The following is a 23,302-nucleotide window of genomic DNA, read 5'->3' as shown; positions in this document are numbered from 1 at the left end:
GTAAAATACTATAGCTCAATAAATAATGCACAAGAACAAGAATAAATTCAAAATGAATATTTTTAATATTATACAATAATTGTACCAAATACATTGCTCTAAAAATAATTCTACAAAGGGATGTCAATTCCCTAGCAAATTGCCAAGGGAAGAGAACCTATCTGCCTAATTTGCCTATGGAATAAAAATATACACATTATATTATGGCATATGCATTCATGATCTTATGCCCTATATCATATTGGATATTCCAATTGGCCAAAGCAATTAGGTCCTTCCTTCATCCCTTGTAACTTCTTTTTCTTACAATGATCCAACCTTATAAATGCATCATTACAATGATCCAACCCCATTTTGTATTTACAAAGAGGGATCAAGAAATTAATAGTAATGGCTAGCATAAAAGATATGATAATGTAAACACTAATAATAGATTAATCTTCATTAGTGCATTATCTTATGAATTATGCACTAAAACCCCTCTCAAGAGAACTCCATGGATTGGAAGGGATGCTAACACATGCTTGTGCTGTGGCCTCATCCATTTGATCTTTATGGATCCCAGCATCGCAGATGTTTGCAAAGGTTCTCATATGTTTCATTCCATATTGAGATAAGGATCCACAATGTGTCTCAAAAGTCCTTACCTGCATTAAACAATGATTAATTTGGGTTATTCTCTCATAAACCAAAGTGAACTTCAAGATGTAAATTAAGATAAGACCATAAGAATGTCAATTACCAACGAAAGATCATATTCCTGACAAAATTATCCATAGAAGAATAAAAATTCAAACCATTAAAGATATGAAAAATCCTTAGATGGGTATTTTTGGTATTTCACTTGAAAATTTTATCATTACAACAAGGACCAACCACAAAGAAATTATTCTAATTCCATTATACCATATAATTTTTCAAAACAAGAATGTAATTAATTTATGATATCAGCATAAGAGAAGAAACTGAATCATGGGAAAAGGTACCATGTTTTTGAGGCAATCCCAGTCATCAACAAGAGGCTTCCCTGCAGGTCTAACTGCACTTAGCAATTCAGGACCCTTTTCAGTGCCAAATAAGAGATTTCCAATGAGTTTCACACTGTTGTCTATGTGCATTCTGTGAGACATCACTTCCACAACTTGTTTCTGTGCCGTGATCTTACTCGAAGAACCCTCGGGCGCTTTGCGGAACTGCCAAAAACAGTTGAGAATGAAGATGAAGTAATGAACAAGCAACCAATAAGAGTTGTGATATTTGTAGTGACTCCTTCTCAAACACTTAGCCAACTCACTTACCTCTGCTATTAGATCAGTTGTGGGATCCATATGAAGATCTCACATCTTATCCAATGGTAGAAGCTAGTGAATCGGCTTAGTATCCAAGAAAAGAGTGAGTACATGTATGATTTTTGAAAAAATAAACTGTTGTGAACACAAGATTACCTTCTCCCAGAAATGAATGAGGTCCGCATCGCGTTGGTTCACTGCTTTTGAAGGTGTCCTCAAGGAATTTTCATCCACAAAAGTGTAATTATCATTGGCAGGATTTGTTCCCAAATATTGGAAAAGAAGGTTCTCGCTGATCCCTACGTCACCATATTGCATCACATGAGAGCCATAGTATGCGTTTCCATTCAAAGTCCTATCTTTGACCTGTGATGAAAAACAAAAATGCATGTCAAAAAAACTTCTAGCATTGTTTTAATGAATTCTATCAAGGTATTGAATCACATTCTTTGATTACAATAGGAACACTTTTCTTACCAATTTATATTGTTGGTGTAAAGTTTCTGTCCTCAAATTGTGTGTGTCACTGCCATGATTAGATAAAAACTAGAATTAGTCTATGCAAGAACTAAACAAAATTACTTATAAAACAATGAAATTTCTTCTGATCCATAAAATTCTAACAGTAATATAACAGGTGAAAACTGTATACATTACCCTTGACTCATTTATGACCTACTCCCTCTCTTTCAAAATAAACATTGCTTTGGCTAATTTGTCATGTTAACAAAAAAAATCAATGTATCTAGACACAAATTGTGTCAAGATATACCAGATATAGATGCATTGATTTTTAAACGTACCAAATTAGTTGATGAGATTTTTATTTTGAAACAGAGCAACTAATTATGTTTATTTGTGAGGAAAATACCTGTCTTCCATCCAAGAAATACTGTAGAGGTCACCCAAGCAGGTTGAGTAGCAATATGTTCCCCAACTGCTCTCGACCGTGTTTGAAGCCGTCGTCGCGTAAATATTTATGTCTTCAGGAAGAAGGCCTTCAAAGATACTCCCAGATTCACATGCCTCTAGATAAAACACCTGCACCAAAAGAATTGTTGGCTTAATGTTGCTACAAAAATTAATGAACTCAATCAATAATTATTTGTATAGCTTACAAGGCTTTTGTATCCTCCAGAAGCATGCTTCTTCTTCAAGACATCATTAAGATCATTTGCATACAAGTAAGGACCAACAGGCATACCTGAAATTCCCACGGCGACAAACCAGAGCAAATAAGTAACAGAAAATAGCATATATCTATATATGAAGGAAAATGGTTTGTGTTGTAAATGATTTTTCAAAAGAGTAACCTGAATTAAGCACTCCGATGCGAGGACTACAACTTGCAACGCTACAAACCAAATTTCACAAATCAAACTTATTCATATACTCTTGTAGAACTTGCTTTGATAAGTTTAACAACTTGCGGCTATAAAGTATCATCACCTAAAAGCATAACACGGATCCAATTTATCTGATCCTTCATTGACATGTGAATAGGAACCATGATGACTAACCAGAAAATGAAGCAAATGAGGCAGAATCCATGATGTCTAAACAAAAAGGGAATGATGTTTCTTGCCCTGTTACCTATTGTCTAAGTGTAATCTTATAACATTTAACATCTTTTGCATGCTTTATTTTGTCCGCTTAAAGAGCATCCGGTGAGAAATCACACTTTATAACAACAATTGACAAAAATTGAGAAAATCTATTTTCCGAAATAACTGAAATTTACCTGGAAAACCCTGAATTATAACTCATTCAATCACACTTCGCAACAGATACTAAATATCTTCCAGCCGTGAAGAAAGTATGCAAGTGAATAAGAGACCAGATGACCCTCAACATAAAGTTATAAGAAAAAATAACAAAAAGGAAAGGAAAAGAAAAGAAAAAGAAAAAACAGACAACTTTGGAATATACGAGTTTCTAGTAAGCTAGTTAATGTTCAATACTTCAAAAAACACGGAACTAAAGGAATACGTAAGCTTGTTGTATCATTTGAGTTAACTGGAACTACGGCACGGACGATAAATGCCAAAACAATAAAAGATGCAAGTATGAAAGGGTATATTGCTAGGGTAAAGAGTGAAGAGTGAAAATTGCTTCTTATAGAATTAAAAAAAAAATTCACCAATAAAAAATTATATGTTCATTATAAATTAAAGAAAAATCTTCACTCTTTACCCAATTCTACTCTAAATTCCCGAATGAAACAGGAGTACATTTGACACCATTTACATTCGATATATAGCAAATCATAATAGAGTCAAGTAGGAAAACAAATATATCCCAAGTCCTACGATGAATTCAAGAGTATCATAAGCTTCTTTAATCCTCTCAATCTGTAAAAAGAAGTCAGCAAGAGTAATAGATTTTCCATTTTCCAATATTCTTGGAGCTCAAGAAATGAAAACTAGAAGCCAATATGCAAGATATCGAAGACAATAATTTCAGAGATATACTTAGGCAAAATAGGAGGTAGTAGAATTTCAAGCTAAACTTTGATAAGCCTTTTACTTTAAAGTAAGGGACCATTCGTCTCATAATTTCTATGGAGTTATCTGACAACATGAAATCTAAACAACTTAAAAGAGTTTTCTGAACTGAGAAAACAATATTTTGATTCTCCTTCTCACAAATCAATCTAAAGTTCAATTATAGGAATATTGGATAGTAGCAATAACAAGTTATAAAATGATCAAAACAGAACGCAAAAAGAATAACAAAACAAATTACGCTTGATACAAAATCTGCGAGAGGACTCAACAAATGAAAACAACACATGGCAGCCACCAAGAGTTAAATCAAGCAGTGAAATCTAACAGTAAATCCTAACAATAACCTTAAGCAGCCTTCTTACTTTTCTTGGCCCTCACTTTCTTTTTCAAATCAGCTTCTTCTGACTTCAATAGAGATAGTTTCTTCTTGATATTCTTCCCCTTCTTTCCTGAATCTCCATCCTCAACAGATAATTCACTATTCTGACTCTTCTTGATGGAATTTTCCTTCATCACTTTCGCAGATTTATCCTGTTTACCTCTTCTCTTAACAGATTTTTTCAATTCTTTGACACTGCTCAACTCACTCAATGCCCCTTTCTTCCTCTTCTTATTCATCAATTCTCCACTACCTTTTCCAGCATCCTTTAAATCTTCCTCCATAACAACACCACCACCATCATCCTCACTACCTGCCACATCTTCAACATTATCCTCACCAACTTCGCTATCCATGTATCTAACTTCATGAATCCTCCCCTTCTTCTTCTTCTTCTTCTTCTTCACCGCCTTCGCGCCACTATGGTCTTCGCCCTCTTCCTCCTCCTCCATCATCTGCTTCTCTTTCTCCGCCTCCTCAACCTTACTTCCCTCAATCCTCAACTTCACCTCCGGAACAGCCTAGAAAACAGGCAGCGCCAGCGACTCGTAAAGCTTAACATGCAAGGACCTCACATTCGCCCACTTCTTCGGCACAACCTCAACAACCCCCTCAATGGCAGCCATCATATTCTCAACAATCTGCTCGCTCTCCATGGAAACCTTGGCAACCTTCACAACACAACAAGTCCCCGTTCCAAGAAACAGAAGCGCCGACGAACACGCCTTATCCACCTGCTCCTTCCAATTCTTCTTAATCAAGTCCACCTGCACCGGCACCTTCTTCTTCTTAAAGAATTTCTTCCCCAACAGCCTGGGCATCAAAGGCACCACTCTCTTATCAGCGAAAAAAAAGATCATATGAATCACAGAGCTTCCGCTTCGCCTCAAAAGGGCGGTAATCGGAGGCCAGCTTCGACAACCTGAGGACCTTGGAAACGGCGACGTTATCGGCCTTGATCTTCTTTTGAGCTTCTTGTTTAGTGAGTTTGGATTTGGACCTGTCGTCGATGATGAGGCAAGTTTCGTTGAAGGGAGAGAGGAGAGAGTGGGGTAAAGGGACCTTGTAAGAGTTAACGCGGGATTTGTGAGGGATGGTTTTCAGAGTGACGACTAAGTAAACGAATTCTTCGTCGGCGTCGAAGAGTTTGGGTTTGTGAGACTCGGAATTGGAATCTCGCCACTTCAGGAGAGCCTCCACGGCGTTCTTCACCGTCTCGGTGGGTATTCTTGGAGAGGCTGCGGAAGCCATTTCGGAGAGTAGAGGAAGAAGGAGAATGGGTGCGGGGCGGGTAATTAGGGTTTTGGATTTTTGCCTTTGAGGTTTTAGAGGGGTTTGATTTGATCTGATAGTGTCGGAGTCTGAGCTGTTTTTTTTTTTTTTAAGAACAAATTAATTTTTCTCAGTTTACTGGAAAACAATTTGGGGGGAAAAGGGAGAAGAAAAATTTACTCACATATAGTTTTGTAAAATTTTTATTTTTAAAATTATAAATTTTATAAAATAATTTAAAAATTAAGAATAACAAATATTTAAAAATAAATATAAAAATTTATAAGTTATTTAAATTTTAAAATGTACAAAATTTATAAATTTAAATTAAATAAAATATTTAAAAAATTATTATATTATTATTATGTATAACAAAATCAAGATAAATATTTATAAAGTAATTATTTATAAATATTATATAAATTTATTTATTTATTTTTTAACAGTGTTTAATTTAAAGTAAAGATAAAATATTATATTCAAAGTATAATTCTAAATTTTATATTTAATTTTTAAATTATCTGTAATTTTTTTTTTAATTATTTATTTATACTTTTATTATATTTTTTCATTGTATCACACACTATTATTTTTTCTTATTATTATTTTCTATATACAAGATTGTCATTGTCTTACCGTAATTGTTATATTGTCTTGTTCTCCTTTTTTTATTTTCTTTTTCTCCTCTCACCTTCTCTTTAATTATCATCAAGTATCATATCACAATTTTATATCTTGTCTACCACTTTGATCTATAATCATTGGTTTTGTTAACTTTTATGAGTTGTTAAAGTGTTATTAAAAGAATTTATTTTTGTCGTTAATTATTTTTTATATGATGGATGAAATGGTGTAATACATTGATATGAGTTAAAATGGGTGTATTTCACAAGTGTGATGTATAATATAAATCGTTACTCACGATTTGCATAACAAAAAAAATCGTTATTCACGATTTCATAAATCACATTTTTTTTAATTAAAAAATTAAAATAGTGACTCAGGATTTCTTTTTTTTTTGTCTTATCTGAAATCGTAACCTACGATTTCTATTAACTTTTTTTTATTTTTTGTCTTATTTGAAATCGTTACTCACGATTTCTTTTATCTCATATCAGTGCATTACACCAAAATATCATAATATTAATGAAAAACACCCATAACAACACAATATAAAAAAAAATTAGCCTATTTTTGTGTCTTTTAAATATCTAGATATATAAAAATAATAATTTTTTCTTGATGTGCGTGTTAAATAATTTTATTAATCAATTAAAAAAAATTAAGACATAAAGTATTAAAAGTTGTTGTTCAAATTATCAAAATTTAATGTTAGTAGCCTTAAAAAATAGTATCAAAATATATTATTTTTAACTGATATAATAAAAATAGTATATTATTGTAAATATTTAACTAATAATTATAAATTTAAATTAAAATTTAATATAATACCTTAGAATAGAAGATTGTCACTACTTTTCATATTTGACTGCTATTATATAAGTTTTATGTTTGTTTTATTGTGCACATTAATTAAACTATATTTTATTATTTCACATTGTATGTTTTGAAATAATGTGATCGTACTATAAGAATGACTAGCGACTCAACAGGTACTACCATGCCTGTTCAGCCGCTCTTCTATTGGGTTAAAAAAATATTTTATATTTTTATTTTTAAAATTATAAATTTAATATCAATAATTAAAAAATAAATTATAAAAATATAAAATATTTTAAATTATTTAATATATGTAAAAAGTATAAAATAAATAAATTTAAATTAAAAAATAAAAAAATTATATTATTATTATATATAACAAAATCAAGATAAAAATTTATTAATATTATTTATAAATTAGTTATTTATATATTAAATTTACTTATTTTCTCAATTCTATTTAATTTGGAATAAATTTAAAAATTTATATTCATATTCAAAACACTCTTTTAGAAAATACATAATTTTAATAGATAAAAAATTATTTTTTTAATCTTATATTATACATCTTTAATTATATTAAATTTTATTATTATTTTAAAATTATTAATTTTTATTTTGCTTATATCTTCTCATCATACTATACACTATTATTTTCTCTTATTATTTTTTTATATGTATAATTATTATTGTCTTGCCGTCACTATTATGTTGCCTTGTTTTATTGTCCTTCCTTATATTTTCTTCTTCTGTTAATCCCAATCGCAATCAGTTACCACTATATCATTATCGCAGATCTCATTTTTATTTATCACTTTGATTCATACATATCCATTGTGTTAACTTTTGAATTATTAAAGATTTGTTAAAAGAATTATTTTCTTTTTTGATTTAGATATCTAAATGTATAACGATTATATAAATACTTATTTTTCATACTTACTTGTTAAGTCATGTTTTATCAGTTTAAAAAAAATTTAAGATATCAAGCATTCAAAAGTTTTGTATAAAATAATAAAATAAAAAATAAAAAAATTTATAAGTTATTTAATTTTTTAATATATAGAATAATTGAATTTAAATTAATTTAGATATAATACTAAAATCATTACGTTGTTACTATGTGTAACAAAGAAGATATAAATTTATAAATATTTGTAAATTTATTTATTTCTCAATTATAAATTTATAAAATTTATATTTAAATCACTCTTTCTCTCCTATAATTTTAATAGCTAAAAAAATTATGTCTTATAATTTTATATTCAACATTTTAAATTATCTTTAGTTTTATTATTCTTTTAGAATTTTTAACTTTTAGTTTTATTATTCTTTTTTCTTACCATTATATATCTATCTACGTATGTCTCACTACCATTCTTTTATTAGCTTGTTCTCTCTTCTTTCTTCCGTTTTTTATTCATCTTCTGTTCAATCGCAGTTAGTTACTATCATATATTAGTTCATAATTATTACACTCAAAAGTGAATACTAATTTAAAAATAAAATTAAAAAAAATCTCATAACTCTTATGTGAATCATCTACACTCCTATAAATGTAACGAATGAGTAAATTTAACTCTTTTTTATTATGAGTATTTTTTATTATCTAATGCATACAAAGTCATATATTTTCATTTATGATAAAAGTTAAAAATTAAAGTTAAATGACATTAATACTTTGATTTAATAAAATTAAAATAAAATACAAAAATAAAGATAAAAACTAAAAAAATAGATGACTCTAGAGAAGGATAATGTTAAATTTTATGTCATTATCTGAATCTACCCATAAACGAATTTGTGTCCGAATTAATTCGATTCCACTATCTAAACTCGTATGAGTTTACGAGTTAATTCAAGAGTTTGACAACAATGAAAAAGATTAAAATACTTTCCATTCTATATATTGATTAAGTATTATAATGGTTAATTCAAAGGTTTAATAATTTAAACTATGTAACTAAATGGCATATATATTAAAATAAAATTTAATTTTCCCTCAACAGAGATAACAATAATGTACTTTTTCTATTTTATTTTCAAAATATAACATTACTTACCCTTTAAGCTTTAGCATAAAATACAAATTTTTTCTTTAAAATATAAAAATATTATAATTTTGTCACCTCACTTAATAACAAAACCGCTATTAATTAATCGGTTTTTTAGATGATTCGATCATTTTAGACTCCATATATTATTGCAAAACAAACTTATCCACGGCACACAATATTTACACATCTACTACAACATTATTGTCATTCAAGTTCAATCCAAGTTCAATTAAGTAGACTAAACACGAACAAAAATCACTCTCATTAAAAAAACGTGATTATACACGCTTTACGTTGTCCTCGCCGTCATCTTTTTTTCGCGTTTTTCCTCCTTCTTCTCTTCTTTCTTTTTAACATTTCTTCTTCTTGATGTATTTTTTTATCGTTATTCTTTTATTGCTGGATTTTTTTCTTTTCCTCCTCTACACCTTGGTGATTTTGCAGCATTAAACTCTCTTGTTTGACGTTCATCCAAAAGAACTTCATCCCTGCATATGTATGTAGACAGAATTACTCTTAGAATCGATTCTTGTAAAAAATAGATCTCTTCTTTTTGTTTTCAGAAGTCCAAAACCGCAACTCTCCTCCGATCAGTTAAGTGGCACCCCCATGATAAATTATTCAAACTTCTATTAAGTACCAATTTATTTGTCATTCAAGTTAACCAATCTACCTCTGGGAGGCAATCTAAAGCATTTTGCAGCATTCTTGATGAAGAAAAGCCACTCCAAATTGGTCAGCCAACAAAAGCAGCTGGAGCAACAATGCGCCAGAATCAATAATTTTGTCATTCAATTCACCATCGTATAAGAAGTCAAGCATTGCCATGAAAGCTTCTGCCGGTACATCCTTTAGAGTAATCTCTGAGGTCATGCTTTCACTCACTCCATTTGTGAAAATATGGAAAAATGATGAAATACTTTATATTGGGAACATACCAAAATGTGAAACACTATCACTACCAAACATTAAATAAACATTGCTTGCAGTAGAAGAAATTTAATTCCCATACCGATATAAGTTGAAATCCCTGTTTCTGTACAGCATCCTGCCTTGCATTGAATTACTCAGACACAATACATTGCATGTTGAAACAATTTATAGTTGTATTGAGGAATTAATTGGTTGGTCTCACAAGTAAAAAAGATCTGTCCAATGGCATCCTAGAGTAATGACTTATTTTTTATAATTACATTTGTATAATAGTTTAGGCATACTGTCATTTTGATCGAATCATTGTTAGCATATATGTCAAGAATTTAAATATTGAAAGATAATAGCCAAATACACTACAATATGATTGAGATAATATTTTAAAAGTGTTACCTATAAAAAAAAAAGTTGTCTTTGATCTATAGCAATGTTTTGAGACTTGAGGCAACACTTTTAGGGGACCTGCCGATGTAGTCGTTGTCTTAGATCGAAGCAATACTTTTTTGCTTCAAAAGCAATGCTTCTAAAAAGAATTCTTCAGAAGGGTTGCTTATTCTTTAAAATAGACAACACTTTACCCGTACTCTTTTAGCTGTCATGCTTCAACTATTAGCAAAAAGTGTTGTCTCTTCCTTTGAATATACAACACGTTAAAATGTTGCCTATTGTTTAGAATATATAACACGTTAAAATATTGCCTATTTATTTGAATTTGCAACCCTTAAAAGTATTGCCTATTCTTCTAAATAAGTAAATATACAACCCTTAAAAGGTTGTCTTTTTGGCTAAAAATAAGGGTTATTTTTGCAGTGAAAATACAAAAAAAACGTATAATCATTTTAATTATTAAATAAATTTGTACACAATAAAATTCATAAGAGATAAAATCTTAATAGCTAATAAAGTTCTAATTAAAATAAATATTAAAAAGTTCAACTAGCATTTTAAATACATATATTCATGTTTGCCAATGTCATAACAATTTGCTGAAAACAAAAGATTGTTGCTGGAGGCAAAGATTCTAACTTAGTTGAATGCTCATTAGATATGATAGACCTCCGTGATTTTGATTGTCTAAAGAATTACAAACATATACTTGATTAAAGTACTCCTGATTTTTAGAAGTCAAGTATTGATGTACACTCAGAGATCTACCTAGGAAATGAGCAACCCTACATGACCAATTCGTACTCTTATGATATACTTATATAAAAATATATTTCAAGTGATGTTGAACAAACATCTCTCACTAAATACAAAAGATCCTTAGCCATTACAAGATGATCATTAATTAATAATTTAATATCTTTTTTTTTATACATAAAAGTTAATTCTATTTAAAATTATCATTAAATTATATAATAGTATTGCATTTTTTTTACTTTTACTTTGTTGATTGAAATCGACAAAGTTTGTCGATTAGGAGGTAGTTTTTAAAGCAATTTGAAATTTATGTTTATTAGAGAATGCAATGCAATTAAGTTGATATTTTATCTAGCCGTACTATTTGAACTTGGAAACTACTAAGAAAATAAATGGTCATCACTTAGAAAAGCTATTGAGAAACAAGTCACTTAAAATATACCAAAAAAACATGTTCATTATTGTCTGTTAAATCCATAATCAATTTAAATATAAAAATAGCAAGAGCATTATTCATAAAAGTGTATTTTGATAGATTAATCCATGGCATCTGAAGATGTATCATTGTATATATCGGCGTCAGTATCAGTGGTACTAAAGCTAGTATCGCTAGATACTTCATCGGATCCCTCATTCGGAGTGATGGGAATCCATTCGCGAAATTTCTCAATAAGATCGGGATGGCCCCGCAAAAGTGTAGCAACCTGCATGTATAGCAACAACAATGTGATGTGTGTATGTATATGTTGAAACCAAATAATCACAGTATAAACTTAAGTGCAGTTAACTTCATGTGAAGTTTGATACGTGAGAGTCGTTAAATGATTTGACAAGTTTAACTATATTGTCATCTAATAACGCTCGGCTATTAACTTCACATTAAGTTGACTGTACTTGAATTTTCACCAATAATCACAATACAATAGGAATAATGGACACATCACTAACGTCGGAACTTAGTTGGATGATAGACTTTCTTCCATCTTTGTACTTGTCCACCTTATCCTTTAGCGACTCACAAATCTCCATATCGCACTTAAACCGATCCTATATGCATCATCAACACACAAATGTTATTTATACAATTCAATTAAACACAGGATTTGACTTCGGAGTTACCTTGATCTTTTTCCAAATCTTCCAAACTTTATAGGGGCCTGTACATCCACCAAGCTTAGTCGACCTTCATTAATAAGAAAATATTTTATAAAGTATTACGAGCAATATATATTGGATAATTTTATACACTATAAATAAAAAAGGGGTATATGACTATGACGTGACTAATTAAAACAAAACTAAGACATCACTAACTCCTTACTACTTGAATGATGTTTAAAGAAAAAAAAAATAGAGAATAACCTTTTCAACCAGTCCCAATCTTCAGCATCACTATCTGTATCAATATCAGTATCCGTATCCGTAGATACTTCATCATCGCCCTCATCCTGTAGATCACGGTTCTCCAAATGTGTTGCTGCCAAGTGGTGCGAGAGTAACGTGCATGAATCTTGACGAGTACGGGGAATCCATTTGTTAAACTGGTCAATAAGATCTGGATGGCCCCGCATAAGTATAGCAGCCTACATTCGAAAAAATATTATTTGTTCACCAAATATTTTTTATATTCATATAAAAATACAATTATTAATTAATTATATGTTTAAATTAATATCTTGCAACTTTAAATTTCAATTATTCATGCAAAATACAACAAAATAAACGAATTATGATCATATAATTAACAAAGAGTATATCATTTTTAACTTGATAAAAGATATTTAAGATGAACCGGTTAGTAATAATTCTTTTTTATAAGTAGTAGAACATGTTTTAATAAAAACAGTTTAATTTAATTTAATTTAATTAATTTAAATATAATAAATTTATACCAAAATTCGATGGATTCAACCGATTTTTCCACTCCAGAAAAAATGAATTAAGGTATATAGTTTTTTTGGGAGATAATAGTTTTTTTCTGATTTATTTGGAAAATTTTCCTTCCCATAACAATAATGTATGTATGCATTGTTGAAACCAAACAATCAAGACAGAAACAATAAGAACAATAGAGACATCACTAACATCTGAGCTCAGTTGGGTGATAGACTTTCTTCCGGTCCTGTACTTAAATACTTTGTTTAGAAGCGAGCTGTAAATATCCAAATCCAAATTGTATTTGAATCGGGCCTGCAAGAATGATGAATAAACCCCAATTGAAATTAATTAGAAAAAAAAAATCTATATTCTGTCGACTTTACATAGATGGATATATTTAAATTATAAAACTTTTAAACTTTAACATTTGGATAGGATATAATTCAATGTTTGAAAAAATTAATTATAAGAAATTTTTAAATTATAAAATTTAGATAGAATATAAATCAATTCTAACAAAATTACAATGGTTTGAATCTGATTGGATTAAAAAATGAATTCAAATCGATGTAGTACATATGCAATTTAAAATAAGAGTTAAACCGATATGATTCAAATAGTAACAGATTATATTGCCATTTATACAAACTAGAGTGCAAAATATTATCTTATCTTATTGGGAGTGCAATATCTTGTTTGCAAATATACGTTTAAAGTTAGAAACTTATCAAGTGAGCAAACGAGATAACAATGTGAAAAAATATTAGATTTATTTTATTTATATAAAAAAATTTCCAATTTAAATATATGAATACATAAAACAACCATAAATATCTAATTTCTAAATAAAAATAATCATATATTAAATGAATTCAAATAATATGAAGGAGGTGGCCGGGATTTTGGTTTAGGGTTTAGGATTTTGATATTTAGTTACCTTGATGTTTCTGAAAAGTTTAAGGCGTTGTATAACCGCATCAAGCTTGCTTTTGTTGTATGGACGTGTATTGGGTTTAAATCTTGGCCGTACTACACCCGGACGTGGTGCACGTTCCTTCTTCATTATTAACCCTATTGAAAAATATTAACAATTATCACATGATTAAAAGAAATAGAAACAAACCTGTAACGAAACAACTCACTAAGCCAAATTAAAAGCAACTATATCCTATTGTTATATGAATCGGAAAACATGCATGAAATAAACTGATGAATAGCAACAATACAGTTTTACCAATAACAAGGGGGATTCAAGGAAACAAAGAAAGAAAGAAAAAACTCATACTTGAGTTATCGGTAGAAATTCTGGCTTAGCTTTTTCCGATTGTGAAAAGATGCTATTTATAGTCCTCCTTTAGCAATGAAACTTTTGAGAGGAGAGAACTTTCTATAAACACTCGAAACAAAATTCTTCTTTGAAAATAGACTATCGTACTATAGGAAAGAGAATTAGGGTTTGTTTGGATAAATTTAAAAAAAAAAAATTTGAGTGATTTTTTTTAGAAGATCTTTCAAAAAAATCTTATAAAATAATAAAAGTAATTTAAAAAGAATTATTTATCAATTATATTTAAATATAACAGTATAAAAATTATCGTTTGATTATTTTTATATGAAAAATTTTTTTTAAACAAATATAAATTATAACTTCTAAAAGATATATTCTGTTTGTTTCTTTAGTGTTTTTACTTTTACGATTAAAATTTGTCAAACACACTAAAAAAATATCGTCAAAAGATCTTTTTCAATAATTTAATGACACTTAAACAAATTCTTAGTCTATTTTTTTTTGTCAATTTAATTTTCAAACTTATCTTGTTCTATTTTAAATAAAATAATTTAGAATTCTATCCTAACTTTCTCAAATTTAAAACTCATTTGTAATTTTTAAAGAAATCTCCAACTAGCATTAATGCTATTTTAAATTTAAAAAGTTCACAGGTGAAAGTGAAACCGTCAAACAACAATTAGGTTGATATATAAGATTGCAACAAAAGTCATTCAGAGTTGGAAAAAATTGTGGAGAATCAAACAAGCCCCTGACATTAAAAATTAATTATTGATCGACCATGGCAGTTAATTTAATTCAATTCAATGAGAATATCAATCATGAATCAAACACTGCTTTGGAAGAAGACCAGCAAAAGCATAAGTTCATTTGAGTTCATGAATTCAACAAATAATATATCTAGATAAATTGCTAAGAGTTGCTATCTAATTCCCCCAACTGTTATGGACCTAATGCTCGTTGCTGAAGAATTGCTTGCTTGGTAGTATATATTTCTGACCTACCAAGTTATCATTGAAGGATTCACCCAGTGAGACCTTTGAAGGTATTACTATTATACACACGCACACACACACACAAAAAGAAACGGGTTGTGTTGGTTGGGAGTTGGTTCATGCTTACCTCTATGGAGCTACCATAACTTGCAGGAGATAGAGGTTGCAGTCCATGGTTATTCTGATTTCTCTCATTTGTTTAATTTACTCAACTATCAACTGCATTATCTAGATTAGGGGTGCACATGACCGGGTGAAGCCGAGTTTGATGGGACCCAGACCCGACTCGAAATATACACCGGGTCTATTTATTAGACCCGAACCCGACCCTGGATCCGATGAAACCAATACACTTTCGGGCCACAATTATACCGGGTGAAAACCGGGCCGTTAACATTACATTATGTTGATACCTTCTTGTAAGCTAGCATATAAAAATATTCAAATTTTCAAGACTCAAACCATTATTTAACATGGTAAAATTCACTTAGAAAAATATAACAAGAATCAACCCTTCTTTAAAATTAAAGCATAACCACAATCAATACTAAAGCAAAACCACAATCAATACTAATATTGTCTAATAATATCAAATATTTAAATATATAAATAACACAATAGTATGCATTAGTCTAAAGTCTTATGCATTCTAAACATAAAACATTAACTTATAGTCTTATAATGACTAATAACACAAAATATTAAGGTTTACAATACTTAAATTCCACATAAAAATAGACATGATGCATCACTAATAACACAAAATATTAATTGTGTATGATGACCGGGCCACCGGGCCGACTTCGGGTGACCCGAGTTATGGCCCGGACCCGACCCGAAATAATGACCGGGTCTATTTTTGATACCCTAACCCGGCTCTAAACCCGATGAAATCACACTAAATTAGCCCCTAAAGTGTTCGGGTCCGGGCCGGACCTTCGGACCGGACCGGGTCTGTGCACCCCTAATCTAGATGACCGCATAATGAGTCCTTCAACCAGAAAAATGAATTTCAAAAACAAAACTAACCTCTGATGGAAGATTAATGCCCAAATTACCACCACATAGGATAATAGCACCAGCTTCTTGTAGAATCTCATAAAAACGGACCCACCTATGCTTGAATAAAACACTTAGGGAGAAAGACGCCTAATTAAAAATTTGAAAGAAAAAAAAAATCCGATTATTAATAAGTGATTTTGTATCACAAACAGCCACATTGAAACCATAATCTGAGATGAAAATCTAATCTAAGATTCAACAGAAGAGGGGTTATTAAAGATTACTTAGGTATTGGCTGCTTAAAGAATTTTTTGGAACAAAACCACAAAGCCAACATAAGCATAAAAGAAATTACTCTCACGGTAAAAAGAAAGGGCCTATACTTATGTCTTTGGTAATTCATATATACTCATTAAACCTTTCTGAGTTCGGATGTATAATTTTGTTGTTTGCTTTAGATTTCATTTATATTATTTGGATAAATTCTAAAATTAATATATGAAGAGAGATTAAATTTCCATCCCAAGTTTCAAACACCATATGAAAAAATTCTAAACTTAAAAGCAAAAAAGAAAAAAACTAAATTAAAAATACAAAGAAACAAAATAAATAAGAAGGGAGTGAAGGCGGTAAAGATGAAAGTCCTGAAATAACCTAAGTTCTTTTCTGTAAAGGATGAAGCACTAAGCTCAGAATTGACTAACCTTCAGTCAACTATTGAACCTTTTTAGTGAACATGTACATTTATAGTTTTCCACACAATGAAACAATAAAAAAAAGTAAAAAACTAAACTCATGAAAAGCAAAAGGATAATGAAAAAAAATATAAATATTCAATTAATGGTTTCGGCATATTGCCCTTTTGATTGAATCATTGTATAATGAGAAAAAAAATAGAACAAAAAAAAAACAGGAGGGATTCACATGTATAACGACAATTATCGAGTTAAATCTCAATTTGACTCCTGGAATTTAGTCCGACACACAGAATAAACCCCACAATTTTACCGGCCCAATTAGAATCCTCAAATTTGCAATCGTGGCTCTGACTTGTCCCTGCGATTATCCCCATCACCGAAATGCTGATCTAATGCAATTACATGACACGATGGACACTACTTAAACGACGGGGCATTGGTTTCACGCCCAAACCCTTTGGAAACCACATCGTTTCAGTTGTTTTTTGGTTAAAACTCTCTTTCTTTCCACTACGACGATCCTAAGATGCAAAACATCAAGATGGTTTAATGGCCTCCCGCAGGGATCCATTTATGGGTTTTCGGACATCAGTCATGCCTTCTTAGCCCAATTCACAACACAAATAGCAAAGGCAAAGCACTCGATCAACCTTCTTGGGATAACCCAAAGACCCGGGGAGCCGACCAGAAAATACCTGGACCGGTTTAACGACGAATGCTTGAAAATTGACGGCCTAACCGACTCCGTGGCCAGCCTTTGTCTGACGAACGGCCTCATCAACGAGGACTTCCGAAAACACCTGACCACGAAACCTGTTTGGACGATGCACGAGATCCAAACGGTAGCTAAGGAGTACATAAATGACGAGGAAGTCAGCCAAGTCGTGGCTGCCAATAAACGACACTCTGGCTACAACCAACCTAGGCAACAAGGCAATGGAGAAAGACAAAAAGAGCAAGCCAGGGAGGGAGCGCCGGGCAAGGCACCCAGACCATTCTCCCGGGTCGGAAAATTCACCAACTACACTCCGCTCACTCTTCCCATCATGGAAGTTTATCAGCAAATTGCCGAGAAAGGAATCCTGTCGAAGCCCCGACCACTCAAGGACCGTACGGGGGGAAACAAGAACTTTTACTGTGACTACCACAAGGGCCATGGGCACCAAACACAGGACTGCTTTGACTTGAAGGATGCACTAGAACAAGCGATAAGGGACGGTAAACTGACAGAATTCTCCCATCTTATAAGGGAGCTGAGGAGGCGTCATCGCGACCAAGACGAAGAAGGCAAAACCCGGTCGGCAAAAGTGGCGACAAGAGCCAGAAGACAGAGACCACGGTCTCACCGTGATAAACGTAGTAACAGCCAAAAACATCGTGCCGAGGTCGCGATCGGCGCACAAGAAAGATGCCAAGGTCCTGGCGGTCTCCTCCTCGCTGGTGCGAAGCTCTAAGAAGCCCCCATCCATCTCTTTCGACCCGGAAGACCAATGGTTCGACGAGGCCCCTGAAAACCCACCCATGGTCATCATGGCCAGAGTGGGAACCGGCCTCGTCAAACGAATCCTTGTCGACACGGGGGCAGACTCGAACATTATGTTCCGCAACGTGTTCGACGCACTGGGGCTAAGGGACGCTGACCTATCGACTCACCAGCACGGGGTCATCGGGTTAGGCGACCACTTCATCAAACCTGATGGAGTGATATCCCTGCCAGTCTCTGTGGGACAGGCTCAAGGCCGAAGATCGGCGATGGCCGAGTTCGTGGTCCTCCGAAATTCCACGGCCTACAACATCATCTTGGGAAGGAAGATGATTAACGATGTTGAAGCGATAATCAACACAAAACTGCTAGTCATGAAGTTTCTTACCGACGACGGATCTATAGGGTCCATAAGGGGAGACCTTGAGACGGCGGTCGCTTGCGACAACGCCAGCCTATCCCTAAGGAAGAAATCTAAAGAGGCGTCGGGGGTGTTCCTGGCTGACTTGGACACCAGGGTTGACGACAAGCCCAGATCGGAACCGGAGGGGGACCTAGAGAAGTTCAGGGTCGGTGACACGGAAGACAAGTTCACGTTTGTCAATAGAAACCTTCCGCATGAGTTGAAGGAACCCTTGGTAGAAATGATCAGGGCCAATGGGGATTTGTTCGCCTGGATGCCGGCCGACATGCCGGGCATAGACCCCAAAGTCATGTCGCATCACCTAGCCGTCAAAGCGAAAGCCCGCCCGGTGGCTCAGAGGAGGAGAAAGATGTCACAGGAAAGGGCGGAGGAGGTGGCCAGGCAGACGGCCAGCCTCCTTGAAGCAGGTTTCATACGGGAACTAGACTACTCGACCTGGCTTTCGAATGTAGTTCTAGTAAAAAAGCACAGCGGCAAATGGAGAATGTGCGTAGACTACTCTGACCTCAACAAGGCATGCCCTAAAGATTGTTTCCCCCTCCCCAACATAGATGCGCTCGTCGACGCGGCGGCGGGCTACCGGTATCTGAGCTTCATGGATGCCTACTCCGGCTACAACCAGATACCGATGCACCGACCTGACGAGGCCAAGACAACATTGATAATGCCAGGAGGAACCTTCTGTTACAGAGTGATGCCATTCGGCCTAAAAAACGCAGGAGCAACATACCAAAGTCTGATGAACAAAATATTTGGCGACCTCATAGGCAAGATAGTGGAAGTTTATGTAGATGACATCCTCGTGAAGACTGCACGACCCGACGACCTCCTGAATGACTTGAGAAGTGTATTCGCGTCTCTCCGACAACACGGTATGAGGCTCAATCCCCTCAAATGTGCCTTCACCATGGAAGCCGGAAAGTTCCTGGGATTCATGATAACCCAAAGGGGGGTAGAGGCCAACCCGGAGAAATGTCAAGCGATATTCCAGATGAAGAGTCCGGGTTGCGTCAAGGATGTCCAAAGATTGGCAGGACGACTAACCTTGTTATCCCGTTTTCTGGGAGCTTCGGCAACAAAAGCCCTACCCTTCTTTAACCTCATGAGGAAAGGGATAGCGTTCGAGTGGACGCCCGCATGCGAGGAAGCTTTTAAATCCTTCAAGGAAATCCTAGCAACACCCCCTGTACCCGGAAAGCCAAAGGCCGGAAAGCCGTTATACCTTTACCTCGCTATAACAGGAGAAGCCCTGGCCACGGTCTTGATACGAGAAGAAGGAAGGGCTCAGCAGCCAGTCTATTTCGTGAGCAGAGCCCTACAAGGTTAAAACAATACTTCCAAGGTCACCAAATTGTCGTAAGGACGGACCAAGGAATCCGACAAGTACTCCAGAAACCCAATTTGGCGGGAAGAATGATGACTTGGTCCATCGAACTCTCTCAATACGACATACGGTACGAGTCCCGACAAGCGATCAAGGCGCAAGCGATGGCAGACTTCCTGGTAGAAGTAACGGAAGAGCCAACCGAAGAGACGGGCACACGGTGGAGGCTCCACGTGGACGGGGCCTCCAATTAGACGTCCGGGGGCGCCGGGATCATCCTAGAAAGGCCGACCGGGGTCGTGTACGAGCAGTCGATCAAGTTTGAATTCCCCGTTTCGAACAACCAAGCAGAGTACGAAGCCCTCATAGGAGGCTTAACCCTAGCAATGGAAGTTGGAGCGACAAGGTTGGAAATATGCAGCGATTCACAAGTCGTCACCTCCCAAGTGAACGGGAGCTACCAAGCCAGAGACTCGCTACTACAAAAGTACTTGGAGAAAGTCAAGGATTTGAGCCGGAAGTTTAAGGTAGTCACGATCCACCACGTTCCGAGAGAAAGGAACACACGGGCAGACCTCCTATCAAAGTTGGCTAGCACAAAACCGGGAGAAGGCAATCGATCTCTCATCCAAGGAATGATGAAGGAGCCGGCAGTCACTCTACACCTCTCAAAGCTAAGCCCCTCATGGTTGAACCCCATCACCAGCTTCTTAGAAAACGGCAAACTTCCCGACAACGAAAAAGATGCTAAGAAATTGAGAAGGGAAGCAGCCAGGTATGCGATCATCCAGGGTCAGTTGTTCAGAAAATGATTCAACCAGCCCCTACTGAAATGCCTACACCCCGACCAAACGGATTATGTCCTCAGGGAAGTCCATGAAGGGTGCTGCGGCCATCACATAGGAGGCAAAGCCCTGGCAAGAAAATTAATCCGGGCAGGATACTATTGGCCGGCAATGATGACAGACTCAAAAGAATTCGTTAGAAAGTGTGTCAAGTGTCAAGAAAATACCAATTTTCACAACGCACCGGCCTCCGAGCTAAGCTTGTTAACGTCTTCCCGGCCATTTTCACAATGGGGAGTCGACCTCTTGGGGCCCTTCCCGGTTGGTCCTGGATAAGTCAAGTAACTTATAGTTGCCATTGACTACTACACCAAATGGATAGAGGCCGAGCCGCTGGCCAGCATATCCTCGTCCAATTGCAGGAAGTTCATGTGGAGGCAAGTGATAACACAGTTTGGTATTCCGGAGGTTGTTATCTCAGACAACGGAACACAGTTCACCGATAAGAGGTTCACGGAGTTCCTCACCGGCCTGGGTATAAGACAGAGGCTCTCCTCGGTGGAACACCCCCAAACAAACGGACAGGTTGAGTCCACAAACAAGATCATCCTGCTAGGACTTAAGAAGCGGCTGGACAATAAAAAAGGTGCTTGGGCCAATGAGCTCGCCTCGGTCCTCTGGTCCTACCGTACAACCGAGCAGTCTTTCATTGGGGAGACCCCCTTCCGGATAACGTACGGGCTAGATGCGGTAATACCTGTGGAAATCGGGGAACCCAGCCCACGACTACTTTTGAAGGGAGTAGAGGAAGCTGTGGAGAAGGACCTAATAGATGAAGCCAGGGAGATGGCCCACTTGACGGAAACAGCGCTAAAGCAAAGAATGGCCCTGCGCTACAACGCCAAAGTACTCAAAAGATAGTTTGAAGCAAACGACCTCGTCCTCAGGCGCAACGACATCGACTTACCGACCCCGGGAGAGGGCAAACTGGCGATAAACTGGGAAGGGCCCTACAGAGTCAAAGAGGTGATCGGTAAGGGCGCATACAAGTTGGAAAAGCTCAATGGCAAGGAGATCCCGAGAACATGGAACGCAGATAACTTAAGAAGGTTTTACTCCTAAGTCGTTTACTTTGTAACAATACCTCAATACCTTTGTTATGACGATAAGATTTGCTTGATTACCAATTCTTATACTTGCAAATATTTTTGTTATCTTGTGTTTACTTTCTTTGGGCAACCACCTTGCAAACGAGGATACACGGCCCCGGGACTGATCACCCCGGGAGCCCCCTAGGCCAAGGACATAACAAACGGCCATAACAAATAAACGTAATGGTAAAAGCAAGTAAATCGGCAAACATTGAAACGAGACCAACATAGTAAGCAAACGTAGCCAACCCACTAACGGGCGCAAAAAGTTTCGATACGAACATAGTTCTACAAAAAGTAAAAGTTACAACAAATCACTTTTTCGGCATGTCGACAACCTTCCCGTCCTTGATGGTCTTGAAGACGCCAATAGCCGATATACCGAAATCGGGAGCAATAGTCTTCACTTGAGCCTTGAGAGCCTCTTCGGTCATGAAAATCGCATTCTTACCCTGCTCCTTAATTTCCTTGTGTTTCTTCTTGAACACATCGGCCTCGTCCCGAGCAGTCTTAGCAGCCGCAACTGCCTCATCCCGGTCTTTCTCCAATGCGGCCACCCGATTCTGTGTGGCGCTCAACTGGCTCTTCAGAGTCATCTCCTGCTCCGTCAGACGGGACACAGACGCATCGGTAGTTTTTAACTTCTCTTCAGCCGACGCAGTCTTCTTCTCGGCAGCCTCAAGCTTATTCCCTGCCTCGGCCAGCTGCTCATGAAGCGTTTCAACTTGAGCTTTAAGCTTGTTGTTGGCTGCGGTCGCGGTCTCAAGCTTCCGACGAAGCGAGGCCATACCCGAAAGCTCGAACTCAGCCTTCCGGGCTATGGCCGCGCCGCGAAGGAGGGTGCGGTACATCCATCGTGCCTGCCCGGAGAGGTCGGTACCATGGAAATGTTCCTCCGTGCCAGGAAGCAACTGAGCATCTATGAACGACCCGGCATCAAAGTTCCTTTCCATGACGGTAAGGACCCCCTCGGGACTAGACTGCGACCTTTGTCTCTTGGGAGTGGGGATGACGGACAACTCCTCGTCCTCCTCTCGACGAGCGGAAGACGAGTGCCCAGGGATGGCCACTTCCTGAAAAATAGGGGACGCGGGTGTCGGAGTGGCAACATTTGCGGTCATGGTGACGTCAGGAGGCGTGGGTGCCATCTGAGCCACCTCGCCCTGGGGAACCGCCACCGACTGCCCCCCGGCCTCTTCGCCATCATCCTCCTGGAGGAAGGTATGGAAAAAATTCTCCATGCCGGTCACTTCG

The 23,302-nt window shown here is 35.6% G+C and overlaps 2 protein-coding genes across 2 annotated transcripts; both read right to left on the bottom strand.

Moving 5' to 3' along the window:
* Nucleotides 1-42: 42 nt before the first annotated feature.
* On the bottom strand, nt 43-5,518 carry LOC112697689 (uncharacterized). Its single transcript, XM_025750971.3, is given in 8 exon segments — nt 43-647; nt 987-1,193; nt 1,446-1,655; nt 1,767-1,815; nt 2,161-2,330; nt 2,408-2,493; nt 4,159-5,026; nt 5,028-5,518. Coding segments are annotated over 8 exon segments (2,172 nt in total). The 5' UTR covers nt 5,427-5,518; the 3' UTR covers nt 43-464.
* Nucleotides 5,519-11,435: 5,917 nt separating this feature from the next.
* On the bottom strand, nt 11,436-14,306 carry LOC140179719 (uncharacterized). The gene is made up of 7 exons (XM_072219388.1): nt 14,184-14,306; nt 13,836-13,969; nt 13,106-13,210; nt 12,383-12,603; nt 12,140-12,203; nt 11,969-12,067; nt 11,436-11,724 (listed from the first exon to the last, which is right to left on the bottom strand). The coding sequence occupies exons 2-7, from the start codon at nt 13,959-13,961 to the stop codon at nt 11,557-11,559; spliced, it is 783 nt and encodes a 260-aa protein (XP_072075489.1). The 5' UTR covers nt 13,962-13,969; nt 14,184-14,306; the 3' UTR covers nt 11,436-11,556.
* Nucleotides 14,307-23,302: the final 8,996 nt, after the last annotated feature.

This window comes from Arachis hypogaea, chromosome 16 (assembly GCF_003086295.3).
Source record: "Arachis hypogaea cultivar Tifrunner chromosome 16, arahy.Tifrunner.gnm2.J5K5, whole genome shotgun sequence".
NCBI classification, from domain to species: domain Eukaryota; kingdom Viridiplantae; phylum Streptophyta; class Magnoliopsida; order Fabales; family Fabaceae; genus Arachis; species Arachis hypogaea.
Note: the sequence above shows the minus strand (reverse complement) of the source record. Positions and strands in the feature narration are given on the sequence as shown.